Raw genomic sequence first — 19,486 nt, 5'->3', positions numbered from 1 at the left:
ATTATAAGGCAAATTTTGATTTTAGTTATCAACTAAAAAGCCCCTGTGGCATTCACACATCAAGTTTGCCATTCCTGAATAGTCGTTCATGAGGAAAATCTCGTCTTCAACAAATTCCAGTGTAAGTAAGTGTAGTCAATATTTATTACTAGCTACCTATTTATTGACTAACATTAATGAAAAATACTCCCTTTCCAGTATTAACACAGAAAATAACTTGTACCAGTATTTTAAGCAAAACCCCTTTCACATTAAAATCCATGTTACACATAAGCATACTACTGTATGTGATGTTCCTCCTAAAAACTTACAGAATGCTATTACATCATACTTTCATTTTTTTCTTTCAAAAACCAAAAGGCAACAGCACCACGTTAATGTCACAAGCATTATTATTAGTGGTTACAGTCACTGCTATATTTACTAATCTTGGTAATTTTTTCTACCTTCTCTTCTTTGCGCTTGTCCTTCCGTTCTTCATTGTTTTCTACATCCTCATCTTCTTCCTCCACATTTCCCTCACACTGATATTTATCATGAGTCCATTTGGGACTGCTGCCAGACTTTTTGAAAGTGAATCGCCCTCTGCCACGCTGAAATGTGCCACGTCCCCTTCCTCTTTTTGCCCAGTAGTCAACACCATCATCTCGGTCATCATGCTACCGTAAAATATGAAATAAATGTTTAGAGGAAATAAGTTGACAATTGAATATTTTCAATTCTCATATTCATTTCAAAAGTAATATTTTTAGCAAAATGTCTATTTGTAAATACATAGAAGTATGCACATCTCTAAAACTAAAGCAGAAAGGCAAATTCACTGCAGTGATACTTTACTTCATGTACCATGAACTCTAGTTGCTGTACGCCAGACAAACTAAGCTGCATTGCTATTTGTTTTACAATGTAGGAAAACTGACCATCAGCAAGCAACTATCTAAAAATCAATTTAGTGCCACTGGCCCTGTCTAAACTGACCTTACAGGATGACTAAACAGTAACACAACTTACCATACTGGGGAGGGCAGGCCATGAAGTGTGCATTTTTTTTTTTTTTTAACTACCAAATAAAACACCTACCATCATCATGTAAAAGGATACCACCAAGCTATGAGTGAAACAGCAATAGTAAAGGGAAAATAAATCAGATCATGAATCCGTGTTAGCATAATCAGTTATAAGAAAGGTTTTAAACCTTTGGATAAGATTTGCCAAAATAGCACATGCAAAAATTGAATATAGGATTTTAACCTGGCAAATGTGGGCTACATTATATCAGGAAACTTAATATTTAAAAGACTCATGACACTGCCACTGAAAAACAGATGATGTTTAAGATTAGTTCTATAATACATTTATTTAATTTAGGAAGTCACATGTGACCATGAACCACCTCTAAAGTCTTATAGGGCGAGAAAGATTACATGTACACTGCAGAAGGTGGAAGATTAAACTAATAAATTACAACCACTTCTTTGCCTTTATATCAAAGGCTGTTATTCTTTTCAGAAAACAAAGAGCAAATTGGAAGAGGAAAAAAAAACAACACAACAAAAAATGCAAAAGCCTTTTGGTACCTACTGTCAAACCCACAACAGTAACCACCAGCTGACGAAAGAAAACGACCCACAAGTTAATGACAACTTATTGTATTTTTTATGTACCTGCGGTTTTATAGTTGTTGCATTTAACAGTGATGCAGAATATAATCATAGAGTGACCAATAGCAAATGTGGCACAGCATACACTTAAACATGTTGCGTGTGTGTGTTTCCGGTACTCTAAATCCTGAAATGCGGGTACTGTGTTGTTCTAAAAACATTTAAAAAGTTGTGGTTGCAGCACTACTAGGAAGTTCACTCTCCAACTCTCTTTATTAATTTTCCATCTTTGCTGCAAACAAATACTTTTACTTTTGCCAACATCTGAATTGCCACAATGGATCTTAGAATACCTAGCTGACATTCAACACCCAATTATAAACAAGATCTCAAAGCTACAATTCCTGTACTTCTCCTCTGATATGGGATGACATCTTATTACAGTCAAATGAAAAAGTTTGGGAACCTCTCTTAATTCTTTGGATTTTTGTTCATCATTGGCTGAGCTTTCAAAGTAGCAACTTCCTTTTAATATACGACATGTCTTATAGAAACAGCAGTATTTCAGTAGTGACATTAAGTTTATTGGACTAACAGAAAATATGCAATATGCATCATAAAATTAGACAGGCGCATAAATTTGGGCACCCCAACAGAGATATGACATCAATACTTAGTTGAGCCTCCTTTTGCAAATATATCAGCCTCTAGATAGATAGATAGATAGATAGATACTTTATTAATCCCAATGGGAAATTCACATTCTTCAGCAGCAGCATACTGATACAATAAATAATATTAAAGAATGATAATAATACAGGTGAAAAAACAGACAATAACTATGTATAATGTTAAATATTAACATTTACCCCCCCTGGTGGAATTAAAGAGTCGCATAGTTTGGGGGAGGAACGATCTCCTCAATCTGTCTGTGGGGCAGGACAGTGACAGCAGTCTGTCACTGAAGCTGCTCTTCTGTCTGGAGATGACATTATTTAGTGGATGCAGTGGATTCTCCATAATTGATAGGAGCCTGCTGAGCGCCCTTCGCTCTGCCACAGATGTTAAACTGTCCAGCTCCATGCCAACAATAGAGCCTGCCTTCCTCACCAGTTTGTCCAGGTGTGAGGCGTCTTTCCTCTTAATGCTGCCTCCCCAGCACACCACTGCGTAGAAGAGGGCGCTCGCCACAACTGTTTGATAGAACATCTGCAGCATCTTATTGCAGATGTTGAAGGAAGCCAGCCTTCTAAGGAAGTATAACCGGCTTTGTCCTTTCTTGCACAGCGCATCAGTATTGGCAGTCCAGTCTAATTTATCATCCAGCTGCACTCCCAGATATTTATAGGTCTGTACCATCTGCACACAGTCACCTTTGATGATCACTGGGTCTATGAGGGGTCTGGGCCTCCTAAAATCCACCACCAGCTCCTTGGTTTTGCTGGTGTTCAGGTGTAGGTGGTTTGAGTCGCACCATTTAACAAAGTCATTGATTAGGTCCCTATACTCCTTCTCCAGCCCATTCCTGATACAGCCCACGATAGTGTCATCAGCGAACTTTTGCACATGGCAGGACTCCGAGTTGTATTGGAAGTCTGATGTTTATAGGCTGAACAGGACCGGAGAAAGTACAGTCCCTTGTGGCGCTCCTGTGTTGCTGACCACAATGTCAGACGTGCAGTTCCCAAGACGCACATACTGAGGTCTGTCTTTAAGATAGTCCACGATCCATGCCACTAGGTATGAATCTAATCCCATCTCTGTCAGCTTGTCCCTAAGGAGCAGAGGCTGGATTGTGTTGAAGGCGCTAGAGAAGTCTAGAAACATAATTCTTACAGCACCATTGCCTCTGTCCAAGTGAGAGAGGGATCGATGTAGCATATAGATGATGGCATCTTCCGCTCCCACCTATGTCCTCCTATAGCCTTTGAGTGTCTGGATTCTGGATGGAGGTATTTTTGACCATTCTTCCATACAAAATCTCTCCAGTTCAGTTCAATTTGATGGACAGCCTGCTTCAAAACATCCCATACATTTTTGATGATATTCAAGTCAGGGGACTGTGACGGCCATTCCAGAACATTGTACTTTTCCCTCTGCATGAATGCCTTTGTAGATTTTGAACTGTGTTTTGGGTCATCGTCTCGTAATATCCAACTCCTGCGTAACGTCAACTTTGTGACTGATGCTTGAACAGTATCCCGAAGAATATGTTGCTATTGGGTTGAATTCATCTGACTGTCAACTTTAAAAAGGGCCCCAGTCCCTGAACTAGCCACATAGCCCCACAGCATGATGGAACCTCCACCAAATTTGACAATAGGTAGCAGGTGTTTTTCTTGGAATGCAGTGTTGTTCTTCCGCCATGCCATACAGATGTTCTTTGTGCAAATTGCGCTAAATTGTAGAATGATGTACAGATACACCACCTGCAGCAAGATGTTCTTGCAGGTCTTTGGAGGTGATCTGTGGTTGTCTGTAACTATTCTCACAATCCTGCGCATATGACACTCCTGTATTTGTCTTGGCCTGCCAGACCTGCTGGGTTTAACAGCAACTGTGCCTGTGGCCTTCCATTTCCTGATTCCATTCCTTACAGTTGAAACCGACAGTTTAAACCTCTGAGATGGCTTTTTGTAGCCTTCCCCTAAACCATGAGACTGAACAATCTTTGCTTTCAGATCTTTGGAGAATTGCTTTGAGGATCCCATGCTGTCACTCTTCAGAGGAGAGTCAAAGAGAAGGAAACGCAACTTGCAATTGACCACCTTAAATATCTTCTGTCATGATGGGACACACCTGTCTCTGAAGTTCAAGGTTTAACTAGCTCATCCAACCAATTTGGTGTTGCAAGTAATCAGTATTGAGCAGTTACATGCATTCAAATCAGCAAAATTACAAGGGGACCCAAATTTTTGCACAGTCAGTTTTTCATATTTGATTTTATGGAAAATAAAAATGTATTAGCATAAATAGACAAAGTAATTAACAGTTTCTAGAAGCATTAGACTTAGCAAAAATTAGAATATCAAGCAAATAAGATATGTCAAGCAAATAAAAAAAAAAAAAAAAAAAACATTAGTCATATTGCATTTCTAGTTAGGCCTGAACCAAAATTATCAATATTGGGAAAAGGACAGAATAGAAAGAATGACGCACAGAAACTATTGAGGACAAAAGGGGGAATATGAACACCTGTTGTTGGAAGGCCAAAAAGCAAGGAATGATGAAATACAGAAAAACGGTCATGGTAGGCACGTGAGAAACCAGCTGGAATAATGAGTCAGCAGAAACAGCAACGGCATTGTTACAACGAAGTCAAGATGATGTAATGTATGGAAAATAAAATTAGTGTATTCATTTATTAGCATAAATAAATATAGAAAAAATATATATGCATTAACCTTAGTGCAGATATTAATGCAAGTCAGGCCTGCCAAGCAAATGGTTAAATAAAGGCACATGCCATTTCTTTTTAATTAAAGCTTAGCTTTAAGCCACCAAATATAAAATAGCTTGAAAGCCAAGGAAGGGGAAATGATAAGAGAAAGCCCAAAAATGGAAGAAGGACCATCTGCCCGGCCAAGGCCAATCAAAATAAGCAAAACAGAAAATAAAGATAAACAATAGACAGTAAAAATACCGGTGGCCAGCTGCAGAAGGAAGTCAGGAGATAATCATGGTTCCCATGAGAACTCGGGGTACCGGCTGGGCAGGTGCAGAGGGGAGTCAGAGGGAACAGCGAATGAGCTAATTTGAGCGAGGTCAGGATGATAACAATTATATAAACTTTGATTTCTGAACTGTTCAGGGGCTCCGTGTTGTTGTTTTATTGGAATAAAGCCATATACTCTGTTTGCCTATCCTATGTCTCCTAATAGCCTTCATTTCAGGTGAGAACCTCTTGGTGCGTCTTTTGCTCCGAAATGTTCACCACGACAATTTCATTTCATACAACTAAATACTGCTTCACTAAAAATCTTTCTTTGGAAAACACCCCAGTACCCAGATGTTCCTAGGATATGAAAGACATACCACGGTTATCTTTTTTGTTGAAAGTAAATTATTATGCAGGCTGAGAGGGGTTCCCAAACTTTTTCATATGACTGTATAATTCTTATTATAAACCAAGGGAAATTTCATGTTACAGTAACTGCTATTCAAGTCCCATAACACGAACACCTTGCATAAGCTACTTCAGTCAGACCAGTATACAGTCTAACGATATAAACAAAAGGTCACCAAAAACAGTAGGAATTCTACGAATGAGGGCAATTATACACAACATTAAGGATGACAGCCATTCAATTCCTTGTCTTTATTTCAGTCAATCCTCACTACTGATTCCCCATGTAGTGCTGGACTCGGGGAAGATATCACTACAGGACTACTTTAAATATGTCAACTGGGCAGAGTTTAAAGCCTACCCATTAAACTGGAAGAAGTACACAACAGTAATCACAAGCGTCGTAAAAATTGTCTTGGATGGCTTCTTACCATAAGAAAAATTTGTTCATTGGCAAACCAGAAACACTGGAGGAAGAATGACAGCAAGATTAATCTTTCAGAGATAAATCTACACAGGTTTGATGTACTGACTGGCCACTAAGCAAGCTAGAACACAATATCCAAGTGAAAAATTGGAGCATTGTGGTCTACAAAGGCACACAAACAATTACGACCTACAAAACGATTACTGAGGTAATAACTGTGAAACACACCTTTCTCTCAGATGCAGTGAAATGCATTGCAATTAAAGCTTGAGCACATCAAGCACATTGAAAAGCCAGTGCATACTTATTCAGTGTTAGCTATTTGGTGCTCTGAAAAAGAGGCTAACAAAAGGGAACATTTAACATTTTCGGGGCTCCGAGTTGTGATGGACAAGCTACACTTTTTTTCCTGAAAACAAAGAGCGTATGAAGCACATTAAAGGTTTATTGCCTAATTACAAATGTAATACGGCCACAAACAAGCCATTTCTGGCTGCCCATATTATACATTTTTATTTTATACAAACTGAGATGAAAGGTCAGCTTTATGTTACAATTCGCAGAATTCGGATGGCTTTGTTTCCTCCTAATTCTTAGGAGGTTCCCAAGAAATTTCTGATTCGGAAACTCATTTGCTCAATAGTAGCAAATAGAATGTGGCAAAATACTCCCAAAACCATAGGTGTCAATGGTGCCAGTGTCCCAGACCATATCTTTACAATATGAACAATCCATGTAGCTCTTCACTCCTCTAAAGATAAGGAAACCTTTCTCAAAAGCTATTAGGCAGCCTTACTTTAATCAATTGTAATGGAGTGCTTTAAGAGAATGGCAATGACACAAATAAATGTAACATCACCATCTAGATCACGTTTAATACATGCCAATGTGCTCACACCTGCAACAGGTCAATGAAGAATCCATTCCTCTTGTTATCCAAGCTGCTTTATTTTTTTATTTTTTTTTTTAAACTTAACACAATAGAAATACTATGCTAGACTATGTTTGACTAAAGTAGAGCATTTCTTTTAAAGTTATCTATAAATTTACTAGTTTCGGATTGGAAAGCAAAACACTATAGTAGGATTTCATTTTCTGACAGAAATAAACTCAGTTCTTCAAAGCTGAAAGCAGAATGTCATTTCTGTTTATCCTAAAATGAACCACCCAGTTTATGTTCTTAAGATTTCTATTTTATACTGTGGCTAGACACACCTGGAATTCCTTTTTTCTGACTGACGGAAAAATGCTGTAGTAGAGTTTATCAATAATTAATTATCCAATTCTGATTATCTAAAGGACTTGGCATTAGGGTACCATAAAAGTCACCATTCTTCTAATGCCAGTAAAAGTAAGAAAACTGAAAATTTCAAAACAGGCAGGGGGAAAGCCTTTCTCCTGTTCATATCAAGGGTAATGGTGCAGAGATAGCTAGCAATCTCAGGTTTTTGTGTATTCTTCTGAAAAACATTCAAATTCAATCCAGACACATAACTAATAACCAAAAAATGTCATTAGCCCTTCTACTCGTTATGCAATCTTGAAATTAGGCATATTTCACATTTTGTTCATAAGATGGTTTCCCAATGATGGTTTACCTTTCAATTAATTTAGTAAATATACAAGCGTTTAGGACATTACTAGCATAAGGCTGGATGACTTGACATGTGTAATATTCAACACAAGTAGCAGAAGATTTCTTCATGGACGATTGATATTGTTTGTTGTCCAGCAATGGTCACCACAGGACGCCTATTATATCAGAAATCTCCGTTCTGCGTGAAAATCTGAATTAGGACCTTCTTGCCTTTTACTCTAGTACATTTAAAAAAAATATCAGAAGCTGCACAGCAATAAAAATGCTAGAGAAGTTGAAACAGTGTCTTTATTAGTATAATTAGTATCATTTCTGCTCATGTTGTATTAACACACACCAAATTAAACCCATATAAATAAAGGACAGTGTGTGCATAAGTAGGACTGTGATGGACTGTATGGCTCCCACCTTGCACTCAATGCTATCAGGATAGGGCACTACATATCACAAGGCTGAACCTTTTAAACACGTCAGAAGATGGATGAATGTATTTAAATAATGCAATTTCCTTTGGTAAAAACATGTGCCAAACTCATTGAATTTCCTGTATCTAGCAATTTGTACAGCCTCAATGGGCACAGGTAACAACATAAAGGCTTTTAGTATGACAAGTAGAAGAACAAAATTTTCTAAGGATCATCTATGTAGAGATCTCCCAGTTCCAAGCTGTCACTTAGGTATAACCCTTATGAACTGCCCACTTCAGTTCAGCACACATCTTTGATCAGGTTTACATTTGGGGATGTTATGAAAATGTTACTTTTGCTAATCAAAAAGTTATTCGTTAATTCTTTAATACATTTAAAAGTGTCACCTTAGGTGGACTTTCCACCAAAATAAAGCTGAACTTTTGTGTCAGATGACAATATTCCTGTTAGGCTAAACAAGAACCAAAATACACTCCCAAAATAACCTGCCTGTCAGCCCAATACGCAATGCCAACACCACGGAAGCATGCAATAATAAAATATAGGAACAGGTCAAGCTCATTTGTGTACTAAATGTGTGTGTATAAAAGTTTATATACGTGTGTATAAAAGTTCTCACGCATGCATTATTACTTTGCTGGCTGGCAAATTATTTGTAATTAAAGGCAACTGCCTACCCCATAGTAGCAAATGGAGGTACAGGCACATTAACAGCCAACTTGGGAAAAGGCTAAAAAGTGATATTTGTAAAGCTGGTTTAAGAAAAAGTGGAAAAAATTATATGCATAAAAAGGTGTTCTAGCACCCTACAGATAGAATACTTTAGAAATGCTACACACCAGAAAATATTTCTTGCTTTTGGGAGTATATTCTGGATCCCATTCCTCCTCCTTCGTTCTCTTCTGGAAAGGTACATTCAGATTACTAGGTCCAGGACTTGGCCCAGTAAAGACGCCTCTGCCTCGGCCTCGTCCACCTCTTATGCGGAATTGCTGAAGCACATAAAATAAGGAAAACACAAAACTACTGTTAAGTGGAACTTGTGAAACCTTTTACAAAGTTCACAAACCTCCTTGTTTAAATAACAAAATGAACACTGGGGAAAGGAGTCTTACTACACTGCTGCTTGTGACAAGCTATTCTGTAGCAAAAACACAGCTTAAACAACCACAGGCTTGACTAGTCTATTTGTCGTTAGCCACCTTCAATACCAACCACTTCAAATATTAACATGACAACTTGCTTGCTTGTATCTAGCTCTAATATACTTGAATATGTATTTTCTAAAAATCAATTAAGGTACTGCATAACATATTGAATAAATATAACGGTTATTTCATTTTAGCATAAAATTTTTAAAATACAAATTAGTTGAATAAAAAGAATGCTAATAACATTAACAGCACCAGAGCTGTATAGAGTCAGTGCCTATATTAACTGTATCAAGAGCAAGGCAGTTACCAGGTGCACCAGTCCATCACAGGAAACACTCATGTGCACATGCACCCAAGCGGGTGGAATTTGCAATCACCAATAAACCTGATACACATGTCTTCCAAGTGGGTGACTGAGAAAACAAGAGGAATACCAAGACAAAAGCGAGGAAAACTGTCATTGTTTCTCACAGTCAAGAGTCTTTGTGGAATGAGGAGCCAATAGAAGACAGCACTAACCACTGCATGAACCCGACACCACTTTCAAAATATTGCTCTTTACTGCATTACTCACACAACAGAAGATAAAAAGTACAACTAGAGTGCCCTCCACTAATATTTCAAAACAAAAAATCTAACCTTTAAAAATTGAAGTAAAACGATAAAAAAAAGTTAAAGAATTAAATTTTTCCGCACAGATGCTGACTTCAGTGTATGCACATTTATAATGATTTCACTCATAACGATGTTGTGCTACATGTCTATACACACAGGCATAATGCAACATGAACAACACAAACACAAGCAAGTGAGCACATAAAATGTATACAGTATCTGACTGATACAGCAGTACCAGACATACTTGCTTACCGATTCAGAAAAATGTCTCCATAAAAGGAACCGATACCTTATCTTGTCCAGATAAATGTAAATAATATACAGCACTATAGGTTTGTAACTGTCACTTTCAAAAATATTTCATAACAAAGCACTACTTACAATACTTAAGTAGTTGAACTCGGTGCATGTTATAAGTATGTTTAATCGCAAACAGAATACTTAAGTATCCATTTAACCATTTTCAAGCCTAGTTAAATTAAATAACAGGCTTATGAGATGAGCTAAAGCCATATTTCAACTGCAACAGGCACAATTTAAAGTACTAGTTAACCTAACATGCAGGTATCTGCAACAAAAACCAAAAGGACCCCACACAAATACAGAGACTGAAGAACGTGCACACCTAGGATTGATCATCGACAACATCATCAACTGGTGTACCACAGTGTCTCCTTGGAATTCAAACAGTCTGCTAAAAATGTTAACTGTCCTTTGATATTTGCAAAAATAAACTATAATCAGACTGCCGTAGACGAAGGTGATCTATTTAGTTTCTAAAATGACTTATAGAAATGGGAACTTTAAACTGGAACCAGATGAATGAATGCCGGTACTGTAGGTGCCTCTGTGTGTCCTGTGAAGACCTGTTGTCCATTCAGGGTTAATGCCGATCTTTTGCTTGGTTGATCACAAATTCACAGTACAGAAATATATCCAGAAATATATCAAACATAAAATTTATCTAGCACATTAGACAGGATGCAAATAATTTTGAAAACTGTTTCACGGAACACTGCAACCTAAAAAGGACACCTCCTGGAACCTAACACTGGATACATGCCAAGTATATGAACAAAAGTTCATATTTTTTACTATTTCAATGAAAGACAATCAAATATATTAAATAAAGCAATGCAAAAAATGCATGTACTAACTGCTTTACATATGAAATATTCAATGCATTTCTAATAAACTTCCAAGTATACACAGACATCACTATTAAAAAAAAAAAAAAATCTTAGTGGCACTCTAAGAAATAGCGAGTCCAGTACAGACAGATCTTATTTATGAAGACAATCTAAATTCACACTCACTCAAAATTTGACATTAGAAATTAGTATTAAAAGAAATGCCAAACAAACTGATATTCTGATATGCTCTAAAATCAGAGTGAACCCACTAACTGTATTGTGATGCCCTGCGCAATGGCGGCACCTTTATACAGTTTTTAGACTCTGGGAATCTGGAACAGTTACCAAACGAACAGGGGATGGAATAATTGAGACAAAAACAGCTGCTCAAAAACAGAATATCTGGTTTATTCCAGATAAGGCAAAATTATTTACAAAGTAATGCATTGTAAAAATGCATACAACTCACTAGAACATTAAAAAAAAAAAAAAAAAAAAAAAAAAAGTACTGGTGCTTTTTACAACAACAGTGGCTCCTAATCAAAAAGTGATGCAAAAAATAAAATGATTCTTCTTCCTCCTTTTACTTGCACAGTTCACCAAGGATGGACAAAATATAATCAAAACAAAAAGTAGAAAAGGACAATAATGGCAAAAATAACACCTAAGAACCACAGATTACCTCAAACCCCCCCCCCCCATTAAAAACAATCATATAAATAAAAAAAAAAATCAAAGTAAATCGGTCACTAAAAATTAAAACATCAGTTTTTTTATAGCTCAACAACTCTGAACTGTTTTGTATCACGAAGACCAGTCAAAAGACAACCTTTGGCTATTTGGGCAACTGTGTTATACAACTAGCGTTAACCAATCTTCACTTTACTTCATCCATAACTGGTAAATCTAGAGTTATACAAGCGTGCGTCAACCTCTGTTCAAACACTGCGTTTGAAAGTGTTTGCAACCAGGCTGCTTCAGCTGCTTGAACACTTCACAGGTAAGTTAAATGGTGAACTTTCTCTATAACGGTCTTCCACCACAAATTTCAGTAAATGTGTAAATGACAGCATTTTTAACTAAACACTTGAGCTTTTCTCCCTCCCAGAATGTCAGAAGAGGGGCACTCAATTGTCTGTAGGTCTCCAGGCGACAATGGAGTAAGCAGAAAATGCAGATTCTCTTTTGTTTGTTCTTTACCCAATTCAAAATGTGAACTGCTGTACTAAATAAAAGCTCACTCATGTTTCACACTCAGGCAGAGAGTGTCAGATTTAATTAAACGAAAAACAAATCTAAAAAAGAAAAAGTTATGAGCTCATTAAAGCAGCCTCTATTACTTTCTGCCGAAGACACCCTTATCTGTCACCATAGCTCCTTCGCTTCCACTCCCAGCTTAGCCGGACAACATACTGTACAACTTCTGTTCCTCTCCATGCACAGGATTATTCTCCAAATTCACTTTTCTCAGTTTATTACTCCACTTTCTTTGTAAAAGTCAATATTCCAGTCTCGTTTCTAAATATCTAATTCTAGACTTTTCTCCTGCTTTCTGAAATCCACCTGGGCTGATCATTGCTCATACTTAAGTTCTGGCACATGCACTTCCCTAATGGACCATAAAGCTTTGTATAGCGGAGCACTACAACTAAACTACCATAAAGCTTAGAAAAAGGAGGTGTTGGGTGGGGGGGGGGGAGTTTGCAAATCAGCTAATATAGCAATGGTGCTATTTAGAGAAAAAAAGATATACAGTGGAACCTCGGTTTGCGAGTTTTACAAGACGAGCTAAAATTTTTAATAAATTTTGACTTGATAAACGAGCAAGGTCTTCCAATACAAGTAGTATGTATACGCTTTGTCTGCTGAGTGTCGTGATCACAAATGAGCTGATGGTTCTTCTCTCTCTCGCTGCGGGATTGTGGGCAATCATCTCCTATTCTCCGTCTGAGTCGGCGTGCCTCACTCATATAGTCAACATCCATACGAGCATATACTGTTTACTACAGCATTGCGACTCTGTGTGTGTGTGCGCTGTGACGTGCGAGTCCCCGTCTTGTTTGTGTGTGTGTGTGTGCTGTGACGTGTGAAACCCCGTCTTGCACCCCAAAACACGAAGCTTAGTCTCAGTATTTTAGCAACACCAGCTTTATTCAGCTTGAAACTGCAACAGCGTGGTTATTTATTGTAGCAGGATCTGCCACTCTCCTATACACAGACACAGCAGTCAGGCAGGGTCGTGGCCAAGTAATACTGTGCCCTTCGCATTTATAATGTTCCTTGTATCACCCATCGACGGCAGGCGCTTATAGCATGTTCGCAATCTTTTCGGATTCGCTTTTACGGCGAACTGCTACAGCGCTGGGAGACTGCAATTGCTTTGGGACGCTCTTCCGTGTGTCGTCCCATTGGGTGGAATCCCACAAGAGTTATGAAACTCACTCGCACCAGCCACGATTCTTTTCAAAGGTAAAGTGCAGGTTAATTTGTTTTATGTATTTTTACTTTATATTTTGTATTAATCATTTTTACATGAACAGTTTTGGGTTGTGGAACGAATAATCCGAGTATCCTTTATTTTTTATGGGGAAATTCGCTTGATATACGAGTGCTTTGGACTGCGAGCACATTTCCATAATGAATTATTCTCGCAAACCGAGGCTCAACTGTATAATGAAATATACTGGGGTGGGGTGGGGGTTGAACGACACAAAAAAAAATGTTTTTGCTAACGTATTACAACCATACAGATTCTGCACGTGTATTTTGCGCCAAGTTACCAAACATTCATTAACAGTGCATAACAAAGTGCTTGGTCTTTTTAATGGCTTACTAATGATATACAAATACAATAACTATAGAATGCTGGAGAACTCGGTTAGTGAATAGCTATATGGATCAAATATGTCGTGCAGATACTTTTCAAAACTATTGATGTATCTAACTCAATGAGAATGTTGTACCTTTTTCAGAGGATTCTCTCCTGTCTGCATGTACCAAGTTGCACATCACTACATTAATAGTAGCAGTGATGATACACTTGCCTGTAATTTAGTAAAATAAGCAAGTTTACATCAACATCTAATGCATAAAATTTCAAGAATGTAATTGTTTATGATAAATCTGCCTAAAGTCTCTGTTTACAAGCAAATACACATATGTACTACTGAAACAGATAAAAAAATATGCCCAATTCATGAGAGCTGCTGCCAACAATGAGGTGTTCCATTAAAACCCCTAAGTCAAAAAATGCTGTGACTGCAGCTCAATATTGAATTTACTGTCCACAAGAATTCAGGAGCTCCAACCAACAACTCTGTGAGGAAACCCTCCTTCACGTTTGTTGTACCAATTTGGGGTGCATAAAATATATCATGTGACCATTTTATTTTTGCTAATAACTATGTCTTTAGCATTGTTTATATAAGTGCACTGCAATGCTAGTCAACTGCTGGGCCTGGGCCAATGGTTTAATATATCAGAATGAAAATGTTATTGCCATCAGGTTTTACAATTCACATTTTTCTATGTGTGCAATGGACATGTATCTAGCAATCTGCCACTAATATTTCACAAAAAATGTAGATCTAAAATTAAGGACATCACTTAACTTTCATTTAACTTGTACCAAAAACTCTCATGGCAACCACCTGAAACTACCACCACTTACTAAATACAAGTCCAAATACATGCAATGCCCTTAACCATCTTTCAAATACTCAAGTTAAACTATAAAAATTAAAACACATGAACTATAAAACAAATTACAAAAATATTCAAGACCTACTATTAAACAAGATAAAAGCAGGATCATATATTGGCTTCTATAGATTCCAAATACTGTAAAAGTGAAATTAAACTTGTTATTCCATTAAAAAGTTGACTATTTAAAATTGGCCTCGATACTGAACATTAGATCACAGTAAAAATGTATCCCTCATTTGCACTTACAAAAGCTCCTCTTGCTCTGTTGCCACCCTGATAACCAAGATATTCTTTCTGCTCGTGGTGCGATTTATATTCTTCTTCTCTTTCTTTACGGCTATCTTTGTCTTCCTTGGACGATGAGGATGAAGAGGACGATGATGACCTGGAATTGTCTCTCTCAGTACTTTTGCGTTTGCTAGATATGAGTGTAGGGAGGAGAAAAACAAATACAAAGACAGACTTCAACACAAGCAGTTAAAAGACAAACCTTAAAATTTCACCCGACTTCTTAAACCTTTGAAACAAAAATGACTCCTGATAGGCTACATAATATTAAAAAGGAATACCCTCGAGTGGACAAAGTATACAGCAGTGGTAAACTTATTTCCATTAAAAATTTTTTTTTTTTTTTTTAAACATTGCCGCCTATTTCTGTACAATTTATAACTACCAAGATAATGGAAAGACTGCTAGACTGCTAGCATGAAAAACAAAAAACAAAACAGATGCAGCATAATCAGACACTTTTCATACAATCACAATTATAATCACAGAATTTATTATCAAACCTTCAGCAAAGAAAAGAAACATTGCAATATCAAGCATTATAAACCACAGCTCTTACACATTAAGTTAAAGCAGTAGTATACTGCAATGAAGTCCAATGCCTTGCTGTCGACAGGATTATTGATAGTTTATTATTGTCATTTTTGTTTGCTAATCCCAACTGTCCTCATCCAACTTAAGTCGCAAGTAAGACAATAGATTACTGCTGTAAAAACAAAATGTTTAAGCATATAAATATTGGCATGAAAAAAATGGTAAACTATTAAAGTGCAAATATTACATAAGTAATAAAGAATCGGGATAAGGGAAAGAAAAACTCATCAAGAACCTACCCGTCATCTTTGTAGGACTTGTAACCTTTGTAGTCCTTCAAATCCTTTCCCATTTTATCCATCTTCCTAGATGGGCTGGGATCACGCTCTCTGCTCCTCTCTTTACGGCGGCGGTCTATATCATGTCTCAAATCAGCAGAATCACATCTTGATTTTTTGTCACCCTTTACAGAAATAAACAAGGTATTTAGAAGTTCAAAACAATGTCAAGCCTTCCTTACCTCTATAAACAGTATCTGCAACAAAATTTAAAAATTTACCTTATGACTTTCCTCTTTAGATACTCGCTCCTTCCTAAATGCACTTGGGGAGATGTCAATCCGCCTGCAGATTAAAGGTTTTGTTTTTATTTGTTAGGTATTTGCCCCATGATTGAGTTTAGGTGGATAAGACAGCTATTTATCAACTAGAACATCAAGAATATCAAATAGTGAAAACAGCTACTAAATAAAGTAGCATTCTTTAGTCAAGTTTAATAGTGCATTTGTCTTCTGATGCTTTTCATAAGTAAATGAGGTTCAGCTATTATGAATGACTGTTCATGGTGAGCAATAAATGTAGTAATACCTATTGAGGCGGCGGCAGCAGCAGTAGTAGTGCTGGCTCTTTCTCTCCTGGCAATGTTGAGATGACTGCAAGAGCATGAATAACTGCTCTCTAAATATGATGGCATGCTGTAACAGCACGTTGGAGGTTTTCCACACTTGCCACACTGTAAATTCTTAGGACACGCAGCACAGAAATAAGCATTATGTTTAATTTGTAAAACCAAATGCCAAGATTGGTCACTCATACCCTTTTCTTCCACTAAAGCCCCAATGTCTATTAAAAAAAATATATAAAAAAAAATTATTTGCACTGGCATCTTTTGCAGCTTAAACTAACTTTCATTTAATCTAGAGGCAAGACTTTGAAGGACGCTCAGTGTGCTCATGCCAACTCACAGACAGTAGTAGGCACATGTTTGGTTAACACATGTACCCCTGCTTGAATATATGGTTGGGCGATAAGGCCAATTTCTTGAAGGCCAATTTTAAGTTTGAATAGTATTTTAAACTCAGAATTAAGGTGTGACACACAGCACCATATAACTTATTAGTAAAATTGAACATTAGTGAGTGGTAAGCAAATAATCTAGATGTTTAATACTTTTTGGCAATCGCTATAAACAGCTGGGAAGGAATGTAAATGGGAGTTTAATGTAAACATGTTACAAGACAATAAACTAATTCTTTGCAGCATGGGACAGAGTATTTGAGAATTTTCTTTGCAACCTCCAAGATTGAAAAAAAAAAATATTAAATGTTTTAAACTACTGCTTATTATTTTGGGTGGACTGTCAACACATCATTCAATTAGAAGGTAGATAGCAGGACATACTGGATGCTGAAACTACATTAGGGAGAATCCTGCCCCTTTAAAAAAAAAAAAAAAAGAAGCTTGCATCATTGAAAATATTCTAAAAATGAACTCCATTAAAATAAAAAGTAATTGTCAATTGACATTTAAACGAAGAAACCAGCTGCCATTTGCCTTGATATCCAAGTTTAAGCAAACTATACAAACTCACTTGTGTCACTGTAAAAGAAAAAAAACTTAAGTTGATATTTACACTAAACTGACAAAAAATGACAAGAGGATTAGATTTTTTCAGGATATGTGATCCCATCAAAACTGTTTCTGACCAATCAATCATTCTACTGAAAAGTATGCAACATTTCTTAGACATTTAGAAGCATGCATTCTAAGTAAAATCCTGCAGGTAGTGCCCAATCCACTTTAATGTATTACTGAGAATGTTCTTTAATTCACAATACTAGGAACAAGCTGAAAACTTCCACTCACTAATCGAGTTAAAACTGTGGAGGATGACATAGCTGAGGAAAACCTGAAAGGCAGCAAACGTATCTTTTTAAGAGTGTACTTTGCCCAACTGGTTAGGATGATTCCTCCCCCGGTGATGGATTTGCCTTAGGTTTTAATTTCATGCTGCACAGCTCTCCAAGAACTCTGAACTCACTTTAATTAGCTATCAATTAATTATATAACATTTTTCTCTGAATGGAAGACACTTAATCGTAAAGGCGCTTAACACATCTTTCTGTTTCACCTTCAGCTTATTAAGAGGTAAAAGCAGCAACAACAGATGATCAGACCATTCAAAGTATGATAGAGAGTTGACAATGAGATACTAATGTTGTGCATGCCCTATAGATATTCAACTTTCCACCTTCAGCACGACAAAAAGACTTAAAAAAAAAAAAAAAAAAAAAAAAAACACTTTTATAAAACTTTTACAGGACTTTACTGCCGCAAATAATTTTCTAAATGTTAGATTAATGCCAGCTCAAAGTACAATATACATGCCAGGTAACTGATGGGCATTCCCAAGACAAAAAAGTTTATATTTTAATTCGAAAACCTTTTTTTTTGTCCAAGTATAAGCACACTAAAAAACCTAGTTCTAACAATGAAATCACTTTGTATATGGGTGGAGTAACGTGGAACTAGCTTCTAATATTGTTCCTCGCCATTTAAAGCACACAATCAGCGAGTGTGCTCCATTTGTTCTAGTGCTTTTTAATTAAATTGCCTTTCCAGACTTATTTTACAGTTAAACAACAAACAGCAGTCTGGTAATAATTAACTTGTGGTATCTATCTGCACTCTCCGGCACTGTACATATATAATTTATCTTTCACCAAAACCTGTTTTGAGAAAAGTGTCTTGGACTGACAGCAATAAAAGGGCCCTGAGGGATAGAATATGTCCACATTTTTTAATTAAAGTGCCACTTAAGCACTACAAATCATGTGTCTAAGATTATGGGAAGCAAACACCAAAAAACTGCCCTTTCAAAAGGTAAATTGCATCTTTTAAAGTAAGCAATCGACAGCAAGAATCCAGAAGCTGCAGGACACCCAGCATCTTGTTTTTGCTGACCTGGAATGCATAAACTTGCAAGTTGAAAAATTAAATTTTATACAGCAGTTTATTGAAACTCTTATTCCTGAATATACTGCAATGCAATCACCAAGTTGACATGTTTCATCTATTTTCCAAAACTGATAACTGCATTATAGGGTCAGACAGGACCACAATTACCCAAGAAGCATGAGGTGAAAGGCTTTTAAAAAATCATATCTAACCATTCCAAAAAAAATAAAAATAATGACACAAGGATTGTAAAATGTTACAATTCTATTATAAAATTAATAATGTAAAATATTACTCTTAAGAACTCAATATAAAAGAAAAAAACTTATCCTATCTCCAAGTAAATTATTATTACCTATGGATTTCAGGACTCTTCTGTTTGACTTCATGACCATCACCACCTTTCTGATACACAGTGAACCTTTCATGCAGGGTCATTCCTGTGGACTTGAAGTAATGTTCTGTTGATGGAGGAGAAAAAAAAAATACTGCCTAGTTAATTTCAAATGTCAATATCTACGCACCATACAAAAATCTCGATAGCTGTGTTATTATGAGGGTATGTTAAAATGATACATACACTGAATCCTAACGTGATGTAAAATGATACAACACTGAATACAAAAAAAAAAAAAAATCTTACACACAACAGATATCTCACAACTCTGAAAGTACAAACCAAGTGTTTAAACTTAAATC

The 19,486-nt window shown here is 36.7% G+C and overlaps 1 protein-coding gene across 3 annotated transcripts in view; it reads right to left on the bottom strand.

Moving 5' to 3' along the window:
- LOC114666066 (bcl-2-associated transcription factor 1-like) overlaps window positions 1–19,486 on the bottom strand; it is a 42,557-nt gene that overhangs the window by 3,844 nt on the left and 19,227 nt on the right. The window contains exons 6-11 of one of the 3 annotated variants that reach the window (XM_028820796.2): window positions 19,143–19,248; window positions 16,111–16,174; window positions 15,851–16,014; window positions 14,976–15,147; window positions 8,959–9,111; window positions 447–659 (exon numbers count right to left, since the gene is read on the bottom strand). In XM_028820796.2, coding sequence (XP_028676629.1) covers window positions 447–659; window positions 8,959–9,111; window positions 14,976–15,147; window positions 15,851–16,014; window positions 16,111–16,174; window positions 19,143–19,248 — 872 coding nt within the window. Of the gene's footprint in view, window positions 1–446; window positions 660–8,958; window positions 9,112–14,974; window positions 15,148–15,576; window positions 15,724–15,850; window positions 16,015–16,110; window positions 16,175–19,142; window positions 19,249–19,486 lie in introns of those variants that run through there. The other 2 variants (XM_028820797.2, XR_003718510.2) reach the window with 2 other exon arrangements.

This window comes from Erpetoichthys calabaricus, chromosome 15 (genome assembly GCF_900747795.2).
Source record: "Erpetoichthys calabaricus chromosome 15, fErpCal1.3, whole genome shotgun sequence".
Classification (NCBI taxonomy): Eukaryota; Metazoa; Chordata; class Cladistia; order Polypteriformes; family Polypteridae; genus Erpetoichthys; species Erpetoichthys calabaricus.
Note: the sequence above shows the minus strand (reverse complement) of the source record. Positions and strands in the feature narration are given on the sequence as shown.